Genomic DNA, 13,323 nt, shown 5'->3' with positions numbered 1-13,323 from the left:
GTTGATAATTTTTTTAGCTATATCACCCAGCCCTAATTTATTATATTCCATATATCAGAATAAACTTTCATAATTAGTCAATATTAAAGGGTTCATATGATGCGATTTCAAGTTTTACTTTCTCTTTGGAGTGTTACAGTCTCATCACAGTGGAGTCAGCTGTCTTAACTGTGGCTTGTGTACTGCAAACACATACCAGCTTCATCACGGTGTCTGTCACGAGACTCTGTTCCCCTTTCAGGCTCTGTCTTTTCATTTATTTTGAAAGATGAAGCTGGTGATTATGGTAAGGGGCGTTACATTTCCGACGCGTGCTTGTGGTGTTCGGCCAATCACAATGCACTGGGTCAGCTGGCCAATCAGAGCAGACTGCGCTTGTCGGAAGGAGGGACTTTGTAGAAAACGAAGCGTTTGAGAGAGGCGGGGCATAGAGGACCTACAATAATGTACAGTATTTGAAAAATAATGTGTTTTTTGAACATTAAAGCATGTCAACATATTCTGTTACACCAAATACACAAAATAATGATCTTTAAAAGAGCATCAGATGACCCCTTTAACTATATATTTATTTATATTTATTTCTAATTCAAAGTCATGAATTGAAAAGGAAACAGTCTTGGAAATAAGAAATGATATTTTGTATTGTTTGTCAATTTGATAAAATAGAGTAAATAATACACTATGTACTGCAGAAATAGTAAGGATCGAACTCCGGCATGTTATTCTGAACCCAAATGCAAGTTTCCTGTCTTCCTCTATACACAACAGATCCTCTCGTGGCTAATCATATTAGCACATGCCTGCATCGTCTCTCTTCAAACCAAACCGGGCAGCACATTGTCTAAATATATGCCTGTTCCACTCAGTGCTTACCAGCATGTGAGGTACAGAACAGCACAACAGCACTGCATCTCTGAACCACCTGAACCGTTGTAGGAGCTTTCAGCGTGTTGTATTTTTAGCCGCAGTAATTTTATTCATTATCTCAGCACGCTCCATTTTTGTGCTACTAACAATAGCATCTCTACAGCAGCCTTCCTTGTGCACCGCCTTTCAAGTGTGCAGGAATTAAAATGCTAATTTGGTACCATTAGCTTGACAGTGCAGCCATTACCCATGACCACACCGCAGCACAGAGGTCCAGCGGTTATAATAACGCCATGCACTTGATTGAAACCACCCAGCTATTATGGAGCACAGAAGTGAAGGGCAATGGGCAGGTTAAAGCAAAAGTCTGGTTGATTATGTTCTCTTGGGTTTTCCAACAAGAAAAGAAAGAGAAAGAAAGAGCATTCCACCATTATAATAACATTTTCATTTTAATATGAATCACCAGAATATTATTCAAAACGGTTCACTCAAAAATAAAAATTTGCTGAATGTGCTCACCCTCAGGCCATCCAAGATGTAGATGAGTTTGTTTCTTCATCAGATTTGGAGAAATGTAGCATTGCATCAGTGTCTCAGCAATGGATGCTCTGCAGTGAATGGGTGCCGTCAGAATGAGAGTCCAAACAGCTGATAAAAACATCACAATAATCCACAAGTAATCCACACCACTCCAGTCCATCAGTTCACATCTGGAGAAGACAAAAGCTGCATGTTTGTAAGAAACAAATCCATCATTAAGGCGTTTTTAACTTCAAACCATTGCTTCTGGCTAAAATACGAGTCCATAATAACGCTTCCTCCAGTGAAAAGGTCATCTGGTATGAATCAGGAGAGAAATCTGCACAGATCAAGCACCGTTTACAAGCCAAAACATCTCTAAACAAATATGTGGCTGGATTTTGATGTGAGAGACAACAGGAGATGGACATTATCACTGGTTGAAGCGTTGTTGGATTATTAATTATTGATATAATTTTGGCTAAAAGCAACAGTTTTAAGTAAAAAATGTCTTAATGATGGATTTGTTTCAGCGTTTCTCGTCTCCAGATGTTCACTGATGGACTGGAGTGCTGTGGATTACTTGTGGATTATTGTGATGTTTTTATTAGCTGTTTAGACTCTCATTCTGACGGCACCCATTCACTGCAGAGCATCCATTGCTGAGACACTGCTGCAATGCTACATTTATCCAAAATGGTGAATGGTGTGAGTACATCTTCAGCACATTTTAATTTTTTTGGTGAACTGTTTCTTTAACAAAAATGTGCCATTTTACTTAATTACTCTTTATTTTATAAGTACTGCGACATCACAGAAAGTAGAGTGAGAACCATTCAATATTTGTGTTTTTACGATGGAAAGACACTCACATACACAAACATATTTACCCCCAAAAACCTGCTTAAGCGTTGTAGCTTGGGATTTGTCTGATTTCTTACAGGATAATCCTTTTAAAGCCTCTCTTAATTCATGGTTGTTTAGTGTGCTTTCCTCAAACATGCTCTTTTTTGCCACTGTGAATAGTGCAGCAGCTGATTTAAGACGGAAAGACTCTCTGTGTGAGTTGGGATTACTTTCATTTGGCTCGCAGTGAAGTCTTGTGTTTTTTGGATAGTCCTCTCTCTTTGTCTGACAAGTCGCTCTGAAGCAGGCTTTGATAAATGACTGCTGTCGTTCTGCAGTGACACAAATCGAGTTGGAAGCCTCTTTAGATATCAGATGTGAGTGTGATTTAAGTGTGCTTGTTGATCAGAACATCACTGAATGGATTGAAGAGGTGATTAGCCTCTATGGTTCTTTGCTATAATTCTCTTATCATCTACTCCAGAGGTTCTGCTTCCTTCCTGTAAGTGGCTGCAAGTCAATAAGGACTCTTGTCACCTCAACTCCTTGCAAACTCAAGTGATCGTAATTATGCTGACATATTATATTTCCTTAGGGCTTCTCCCATCCTTTAACTCCTCTTATCTTAATGGTGCATAAACCACTGCATAAACATTTTTTAACATTATGCTGTTTTTTTTAAAGTTTTATACTATGTAAACATGCATGTGGGTGATATAAGCCAAAATGTATATCATTGTCGCTGACAGTCGAAAGATTCTGTAGAATAGCGCTCTGAGCTGACCTATATAGCAGTCGGCTCCTCCCCTTTTGGCGAGATAAAGCGCCATTTGTTCATGCAGTTACATAATAAGGCTTCAGTATCAGAGTAAAGAGGAGTTTCCCTATAAGCGTGTCAAACGCAACGCTCGTTCCCTTATCTCAGGGAACCACGGTTACGTTAGTAACCAGAGCGTTTACGAACCTTCATTAGACAAAAAAAATTTTTTTTTTTTATTTTTTAGACAGACAACATTTAAAGTAATAAGTAGCATTTCAGTAAGTGAGTCAGATGTTGATTCAATAATTACAGTGTTTTATATTTTACGAACTTTCAGTAGACAAAAAAAGCGGTTCAGTAACGGCTCTGAGATCATTGAAGGATTCGTCAGACTGATTCAAGCCAGTGAAAATTATTCATTTAAATATCCTGCTCCACTGAATCATTTACTGTGAATTGGACTACATGGCTAGTGCTGGTGTATTTGTTTTGGCATAAACGTTCTAACAAGTTTTTCTTTTGTGTCTATGGAAGAATATTGTTTCATATTTTGAGGTTGAACTGTTCCTTTAAATAATGTCAGCCTATCAGCTTATAGGCCTGTACCATAAATCACTTTGATATGAGTGACTTTAAATGTAATAATTTTGAGATTTGATTTGCAGTAGGAAAAACAATTCATAGTGGTCTTGCTGAGAAAAGTTCACGTTGCACAATTGCTATTATTCACACGCTCTTCATAAATCAATAGCCTCCTTTGACTCCCAGCAGCAGGAAACATTGTCTAAAAGTGCTTAATAACAGTCTGCCCTCTCAGCCCTGGACGCAGAGATCTTGGCAGTTTCCCCGCAGCAGGAACACACTGCGTCGTGTTGAATACAAGTCACTGAGCGACACGGCCAGAGGTCACAGCCGCATGGATTCAGGAAATCACTCTTTGAGATGTGAATGTACTTTAAAGCGTTCATGCATTTTTATTATTTCATTTTTTCCTGAAGGACAATTTATTGTGGCAAAATAGTAATAGTTTAGTTTTCTGTGACTATTTTCTGCACTCTTTCTGACCTTTAACATTTTTTTTTAAGTTTCATATACTCAAAAAAAAAAAAATATTGAGCCATAAATTTAGGATTTATGTTTGAATTGCATATAAAATTACCATCCGTTTGTGATGCATATTTGTCAGTCATGCATAAATGCAACAGGTATGAATGCAAATATGAACTATTTGCATTTATTGGATTTTATTTAAATAACCATATATTCAAAATGCATTTATTCAAATGGCTTAGAATCTGTTCATTCATATGAACATGGTTAAAATATGTCTAGCTGTGGAACAAGCATTATTCAATTAGTTAAAATGTTTGAGATTGAAACAAATTGGATTTATTGATGATACATATATAAACCTGGTTATTGTGTATTTAAAACACTTTGTTTATTACAGAAATCTTAAATTTTTCATTTACATATGACTGACAAATATGCATCACATTACGTTTATGATGTTCACATACATAAATCTTTAATTTAGGCCTAAATATAGTACAATGAACTGCTTTATCTAAAAGGGGGGGGGGGGGTTGATTTTTTTTCTCCTCTAATATGAAATACCAAAGGTTTCCAACACTTATTTAGGATAAAAACAGCTTTGTAGTATGGCTGTGACCTTGCTATATCACAATACGGCATGTTATCTTTATTTGTTAATGTCATTTGTAATGTTGCTAAGGCACAAACATGAGGTTCTTAATGGTTTTTGTTTTTCTGCAGAATGGAGAGGCGTCCCTGTTTGAGGTGAACATCCGTTACGTTGGCGGTCTTCTCTCTGCTTACTACCTGACGGGAGCTGAGGTAAGATTCAGTCTCATCTGTGCTTCTCGCTTAAGTATTGACTTGTTTAATATAATTAGTTGGAACAGGAGTTCATGTTTAATCATAAGAGTTACAGCGAGATCACGTATGTGTGGTTTATCTGAAACGGGCCGAGTTTTGAAACCTGAGGGCATCATATTAGAGTCGAAAATAAAATAAAGGCAACACTCAGAGTCGTGAGTCAGCCTAATGGACATTGATTTTCAGTCAGAATTAGTCAAAGAGGAAGACAGATGCTCTGTGTTTTCTGAGACCATCCATCTGTGTTTATAGATCCGTGTCAGATGTAGACACACGTGCTACATATACACATCAGATGAGTCGACTTGATGTTTCATTGAGCACTGAGATGCTCAATATGGACATATTTGTTTGATAGATGGGAGCATATAAGAAGAATACATTTGTAAAATATGACATTCTCCATCATTTTTAATAGATTGACCGATATTTATTTTGGGAACCAGTACCGATGCCGATTATTTGTATGTTTAATAACCGATATGTAGAACTGATATGTATTTACTGTTTGCCTTGTTTTTGTTTAATTTCATCTTCATATCACAACAATAAAAACAGCATTTTTTTTTATAAAAACAACTGAAGCAGCAGCAACACTAATACAAATGGCAAAATAATTGGACAAAGTCTAATCTTTTTAAATGGAGAACATGAATAAATGTGAAATAAATAAAATATATAAATAAGTTTTTGTAGTTTCTTTCACTTTGGATAAAAGCATCTGCTAAATGCATAAATGTAAAATGTCAAGGGAGACTATCAACTTTGCATAAATGTAATAATTAGTTGAAAATATTGGTAAAATATCGGTAAAACCAAATATCTGTAGATTTCTAATTCTGAGTCACTTTGAGCTTCCTTCAGCTTTCTAATCATATAGTTATTGTATTTTTACACCAAACTATTGCCAATATGTAATTGAATTGTTTGCTGTCATAATTGATCCAATTTGACAGAATTTGAAGATTTATTCAAACATTATATAAAAAGTAAACATATATGTAATGCAAATATGGTACTTAAAATGGTACTACTCTAGAATTTACATATTCCCACAATAATTTTCTTCTTCTTATTAGTTGTAGTAAAAACGAGGGCTGAATTAAATTGACTAGGGATGTTTTTGAGTTGTTTTTATGGTTTAACACATTTTATTTTTGTGGTAAATTGATATAGTTGAGTGTAACTTCAGCACAACCGATCAGATTATTTCATATAGTATGACCAGACAGACTGAATGTAATTTTTGTTTCATTTCATCTTCATATCACAATAAAAACACAGCATTTTTATAACAACAACTGCAGCAGCAACAATAATATTAACAATAGGCTAAATAAATTGACAAAGTCTAATGTTAAAGTTTACCTTCCGCTTTGGATAAAAGTGTCTGCTAAATGCATACATGTAAAATGTCAAGGGAGCCTGTCACCTTTGCATAAATGTAATCATTAGTAATAATATCTGTAAAAATATTGGTTAAACCGATTATCGGTTGATCTCAAATTTTGAGTCGCTTTGAGCTTTCTTCAGCTGAATTGAATTGATGAGGGATCTATTTTCTTTCTTTTTTTATGGTTTACATTTACGTTTATTCAAATTTTGTGGTAACTTGACGTAGTTGCCTGGATAGACTGTAACTTCAGCCCATCTGAGCAGATGTGTGTATGAGTTTCTGCCTCCGGCTCTCACTGTAGATGGAGTTTGTTGTCCACGTCTCTGATAAATCTCTCAGTAGAGCTCAGCAGTCTGCAGTGATGTATCCCTGCATTCATGTACGCTGGGAATCCATCATGCATGTGTGTTCTGGATGTAGATTTGTCTCATCCGTCTCCTTCCCTGAGTTTCCGGGGGTTACGCCCCCTGCAGTTAAGGGCAGGTGATTGGAAAACCCACTTTTGCGAAACGGCCATGGTAGGGAGGCGTGCGTAAATCACGCCACCAGCAAGAGGTATAGGAGCTTTCAGGAAAACATCACAGGGCTCCGGCTGCAGCTAACAGCAGGATTTACAGCTGCAGAGCTCGATTCGTTCAAAGGAAGGAGTTGCTCTTGTTGCGATAGCCGATAAAATCGCTTTCTCTCAATAGGGAAAACATCATGACATAACAGTCACTATCGTCTCGGTCACGGACATTAGTTGTTCTTGACTCTAAAACTCTAAATTCGGTCAGCCAGGGACTTCTGTAATAAAATACACACTCTATTAATGTTTTGTTTTTTGTTTTTTATTCACTGATGCATGTCCAAAGCTTGACTATTTTTTAAGGAAGCATGATGATTTTTTTTATTTATTTATCAGTAGCCGTTATTGATGTATATGAGCTAACATTTAATTGTGCAAGCTCATTTAAGCCTGTTTACATTTAGATTTCCATTGCTGTCATCTAATGTTCATTTAAAACTTTGTTCTCAAACAAAGACTGCAAGATTGCTTAAATTTCTAATTATATTCTTATTACCTTATTATTTAAAATTGGACAAAACAAGGTTTAAAATGTTAAAACAACTAAAAATCAAGATTTAAAATAAAATGGAATTAAGTTTCTTAATTAATTCCTTAATTAAGTTATTATCCCTTAACAATGACCAATTTTATTTAAGAACCAATGTTCACATGATCTTGGACAAACTTTTATTGATTTATTGATTTATTTATTTATTTTAAATGTGTGATGTCTAGACATTGAAAAGTCATGGAAATTAAAATCGTAAATTTTTTTATAATTAATCTAATTTATATATTTATTTTGTCAAGCTCTGAAATATTTTATTGAGTAGAAATTTGTAGGTAAAAATATTAATATAAAATAAAAATTTAAAAAATTTATATTTTAATTATTTTAGTTAAATTTAATTATTTATTTTTCATTAAAATAGTAGAATTTTATATATATATTAGTAGAATTTTATATATTAGAATTTTATAAATCATTTATCGGTTCTTGGCCATAACATGAACATAATTATCAGCTTATCGGTATGAGCCACAATTTTTAAAATAATTGCATCCCTACTGTTTGAAAATTAAATTATAAAAAAATTGGGTGCAGTAGGCATTGACATCCATCTGGCTCATGAGAACAATACATTTTTCATTTTATTACATTTGTAAAGGTAATTTTGGGCAAATTGCAAATGTTTACCGGAAGTTTCTCGCCCATGAGATAAACAATCTGTCCCTACTTGCAGACATTGTCATTATTAATATTATAAAATTTAATTTGATCATTTGTTATCATTTATAAATGTAATGTAAATTGTGTGAATGGAAAAACAGTGTAATGTGTAATCCCAAGATTCATTCTTCATATAAAGGTCTCTACATTAGCGTTCATTACACACTCCACTGCTCAGTAAAGGTGACCTAAATCATGTTTTCTTCATATGCATGTACTCAACATCAAGCGAGACTCATTTGAGGGTTCACATCATATGTATCATGCATCTATATGACTATAAAAACCAATGAATTTATGCAAACTACTCAAAATCGACAGACTGGGCTGTAATTTTCCGCTCTGTAAATTGTTCCTACATGCCATGGCTACAGATGAATCTCTTCTTCCAATTACCAACAGAACATCAGTCAGCTGTATTGCCCTCGACAGTAAAAGACCGAAGGGCGTTACATTACCTCTGTATGTGAAAGCACTTGTGCTAATATACTGTAAGATCCTGCAGATATGCCATGTGACCCGAATGAAGTAAAACTGCCATTTCTGTTCATCAGTTGCTTGGCTTGATGCACATCTAAGCGTAATTGACCTAGAAGTGTAGAGCAGATTGTACTGTTATAATTAGCAAGTGCACAGAACTAATGATCTACATGGCTTTACATGTTAAACGGGTCATATGATGCGATTTCAATTTTTCCTTTCTCTTTGGAGTGTTACAAGCTCTTGCTGCATAAAGAAGATCTGTAAAGTTGCAAAGACTAAAGTCTCAAATCCAGGGGCGTAGCCATCATTTCAGAAGTGAGGGGGACAGATATGTTATATATATAAAAAAAAATATATATATATATATATATATATATATATATATATTTATATATAATATAACATTTCTGTAATCTATATAACCTACCAGTAAGATTTTTTATGTTTTATAAAGAAGTCTCTTCTGCTCACCAAACCAGCATTTATTTGATCCATAGTACAGCAAAAGCAGTAATATTGTGAAATATTTTTACTATTTAAAATAACTGCTTTCTATTTGAATATATTTTTAAATGATTTCTGTGATCAAAGCTGAATTTTCAGCATCATTACTCCAGTCTTCAGTGTCACATCCTTCAGAAATCATTATAATATGCTGATGTGCTGCTCAAGAAACCTTTTTTAATTATTATTATTATTATTATTAATGTTTTTTGAGCAGCAAATCAGAATATCAGAATGATTTTGGAAGGATAGTGTGACTGGAGTAATGATGCAAACAATTTAGCTTTGACATCACTATAAATTACATTTTAAAGTATATTCAAATAGAAAACAGTTATTTGAAATAGCCTAGTAAAAATATTTCAAGATTGTACTGTTTTGCTGTACTTTGGATCAAATAAATGCAGGCTTGGTGAACAGAAGAGACTTCTTTAAAAAAACATAAAAAATCTTACTGTTCAAAAACTTTTGACCCATAGTGTATAGGCAACTTAAATTTTTCTATAATTTCTAGCTTTTAATTGACTTCTAAATCAGATAACTGCTGGACAATAACCAATAATAATGATTTGTTTATATACTACAAACACTTTTTTATCACATAATAAGGCAGAATAGTTTCAATACTGTAATAAATGCTACCTAAAACGCCTCGTTCTAACACGCCTCCACATATCTACGTCACGATGTGGGAAGATTTGCATAATGCCGCTCAAATGTTCACGCAAAGAAAGAAGGCGTAACTTTGATTCTCGCTGTAGTATTGTTGCTGCTGCCGCCATGTCGTGAAGACGCTGTGTGTTTGTGTCCTGTGTGCTTCGTTGTGAAAGTGAAACTACTTTGTTTGGTCTTCCAAAAGAGGACACGACTAGAAATCAGTGGTTAAGTTGTATTTACAGCACTGTTCCAGAACACTTCAACCCAAATATTCAGATGTGTGCAGCACATTTTATGGAGGACTGTTTCCTGATCCTGATATATATATATATATATATATATATATATTTATATATAATATAACATTTCTGTAATCTATATAACCTACCAGTAAGATTTTTTATGTTTTATAAAGAAGTCTCTTCTGCTCACCAAACCAGCATTTATTTGATCCATAGTACAGCAAAAGCAGTAATATTGTGAAATATTTTTACTATTTAAAATAACTGCTTTCTATTTGAATATATTTTTAAATGATTTCTGTGATCAAAGCTGAATTTTCAGCATCATTACTCCAGTCTTCAGTGTCACATCCTTCAGAAATCATTATAATATGCTGATGTGGTGCTCAAAAAACAGTAAAATAAAATTATATTTTTTTAATTATTATTATTATTATTATTAATGTTTTTTGAGCAGCAAATCAGAATATCAGAATGATTTTGGAAGGATAGTGTGACTGGAGTAATGATGCAAACAATTTAGCTTTGACATCACTATAAATTACATTTTAAAGTATATTCAAATAGAAAACAGTTATTTGAAATAGCCTAGTAAAAATATTTCAAGATTGTACTGTTTTGCTGTACTTTGGATCAAATAAATGCAGGCTTGGTGAACAGAAGAGACTTCTTTAAAAAAACATAAAAAATCTTACTGTTCAAAAACTTTTGACCCATAGTGTATAGGCAACTTAAATTTTTCTATAATTTCTAGCTTTTAATTGACTTCTAAATCAGATAACTGCTGGACAATAACCAATAATAATGATTTGTTTATATACTACAAACACTTTTTTATCACATAATAAGGCAGAATAGTTTCAATACTGTAATAAATGCTACCTAAAACGCCTCGGCGCTTGTTGTTTGTCATTTCTCCGATCACAAATGCAGACATGGTTATTATGTTTATGCTGCGCGATGCAACGCAGCGCGAAAAAAAGACAGTATAAGTCATTATAATCCGTCATAATTATGTCCCCACTGGATGCAACAAATGCCTCGTTTATAATGGGTTTTATTGGTTTTGTCTCGTCACTCCGGGCTTGCAGGGCATCACAGTATGGTAAGGGGCGTAACATTTCCGTCTCACGCTTGAGGTATTCGGCCAATCACAACGCACTGGATAGCTGGCCAATCACAGCACACCTCGCTTTTCAGACCGATGAGCTTTGTAAAAATCGGCGCGTTTCAGAAAGGCGGGCCATAGAGGAGAAACAATAATGTACAGTATGTGGAAAATAATGTGGACACAATTTGTGCTGATTGTCCAAAGACTGGCTAAACAAAACTAATGGTGCATTCAAGTCCCATCAAAAAGATTGCATTTATGAGTTTATTGCATGTGAAGTCGTAATTACAATTGGGAAACTCAATATTTTCTTTAAGTCCAGAGTTTCCAAGTGAAAATATGTTGGACACAATGGATGCAGTGTTTGTATTAATGGTAAATTAGTTCAAATGAATGAATGAATGAATTAATTAATTAATGAATGAATGAAAATTAAATAAATATAATTAAATAATTTTTTTTCACTTAAGGTAAAACTGCATTGAAAAACAAAAGATTTTTCAAAATTTAAAAGTAAAAAGAAAAACGAAGGTTGAGTATATTTTACAAGAAAATACTGTTTCAGTCTTTCTATTTAAAATTCATGTTTTATTTAATGTTACAAACTATTAATGGTAAGTCTGTATTAAAACTGTTAAAATGATTTTTTTCCACTTAAACTATCTACATTGTATAAAACGATTTAAAACAAAGATTATTTAATATATTTTACAAGAAAATTCAATTTCAGTCTACTTCAGAATTGCATAATTTAATATTGCTTGCTATTTTTGTAACTATTTGTGAAATTTAATAGCAATTCAAAATTATTTTGCAACCTTTTTTTTACGTGTAAGTTGCATGTACTTAATACTGTAATGTTGTACAGCTATGATCAAATATATAGCAATTCAATTTAAAGCCGCTTCATAAATTGAAAAAAAACATAAAAAGTGAAAACACCTCTAATGCACATTCTATATTCATCATTGTGTAGTTGTAGAGTTAAAAAGTCTTGTTGAATTTTCCATAGAAAAGGTGCAAAAGCATTTTGAACATCTTCCCAACTTCCCCTGAGGACTTGAACGCACCATAACGTGGCACCAGCTACATCTTTTCCTGATCTAACTCTTTGAGTTTAGCTCAAATGCTCGGAGGTTATCACCATCCTTGTCTATGCTATTTATTTGAGCGATTGGATTATTAAAGCTTGTCCAATCTGCACCTTGAATCTATCTTGAAATATTCTGCATGTAACCATTAAGGCAGCCTATTTCTCTGTGGAATTGCCTGTCTTTGAATTGCCGGAAAGATCAAATCACTGCTGACGGAAGGGTATTAGCATGCGACTCTTTGTCATTCCTTCACCTCTGTCAGCCTGCAGGATCCGTCTTTACATAAATGTTTTATCAGTCGAGCTACAGCGATCGTATCAAACCTTTCAGGACGTAAGAATGACCTGAATAAACATCATGCACAGTTCATTCTCCTGCCGTGAATCAGGTGCTGCATTATTGATACAGTCATTAAATTCGCACATACTTGTTCAATTTAGCGTTGTCTTTCTTTCCCGCTGCTTTATTTACATTTCCCTGCTGGTATAACCGCATGTCAACCTGCATTTATATTCAACCTCCTGCCAATGTAATCTAGAAATCCTGCCAGAATGCATTTTTCATGCATGCACTTTTGTGCAGGTCTGTTTTCTATTTCACCTCAGTTTTTTTCTTTATTATCTTTCGCAGAATCACTTTTTTGTAAAAAAGATGGAAGCAGATCGCTATAATCACCCCAAAAAAACCACGTTCAGACTGAGCTAAATTTAATCTCTTGATGTAATGTGGAGATGGAGCATGTGTGATGCAATGTCATATCCAGACTGTTCTGAGGAAAAATGGCTGCTAACAAGATCTGTGACTCCTGAGTTTAACCTGGCTGGTAGAAATTGACAGAAAATTTACTCATTGCTCTCTGACAGGCTGTTATTGTAGTTAATGAAGTTACACAACATTTCCCAGTTCATGTTACTCAAAGTCCTTGCTTCAGGTTGTGCAGCAAGAACAAAACTTTTCACAATGTTTTGGTTGCAGTTAGGTTACATCACAGTGCAACATTATTAAAACATTCTAAAAAAAACAAGAGCTTCACAGTTTATGTATTTAGATTAAGAAATTATCAGTAATTATCACAATCATGGCTTAAAATCAAAACAAAACCATCACTGTTGTCAAACTGCAATGTTTGGGGAACACTTTGATTAGGTTTTAAACTTA

At 34.1% G+C, this 13,323-nt stretch overlaps 1 protein-coding gene across 1 annotated transcript in view; it reads left to right on the top strand.

The window, feature by feature from the left end:
• The window catches only part of LOC107601975 (mannosyl-oligosaccharide 1,2-alpha-mannosidase IA-like), a 126,246-nt gene that overhangs the window by 63,160 nt on the left and 49,763 nt on the right, over positions 1-13,323 (top strand). Inside the window, exon 6 of the mRNA XM_016294348.1 lies at positions 4,775-4,855. Coding sequence (XP_016149834.1) covers positions 4,775-4,855 — 81 coding nt within the window. The remainder of the gene's footprint in view (positions 1-4,774; positions 4,856-13,323) is intronic.

The sequence above is a fragment of the Sinocyclocheilus grahami genome, unplaced genomic scaffold (assembly GCF_001515645.1).
Source record: "Sinocyclocheilus grahami isolate Dianchi unplaced genomic scaffold, SAMN03320097.WGS_v1.1 scaffold316.1, whole genome shotgun sequence".
Lineage (NCBI taxonomy): Eukaryota > Metazoa > Chordata > Actinopteri > Cypriniformes > Cyprinidae > Sinocyclocheilus > Sinocyclocheilus grahami.
The sequence above is the reverse complement of the archived record's forward strand: the minus strand, read 5'-3'. Positions and strand labels throughout refer to the sequence as shown.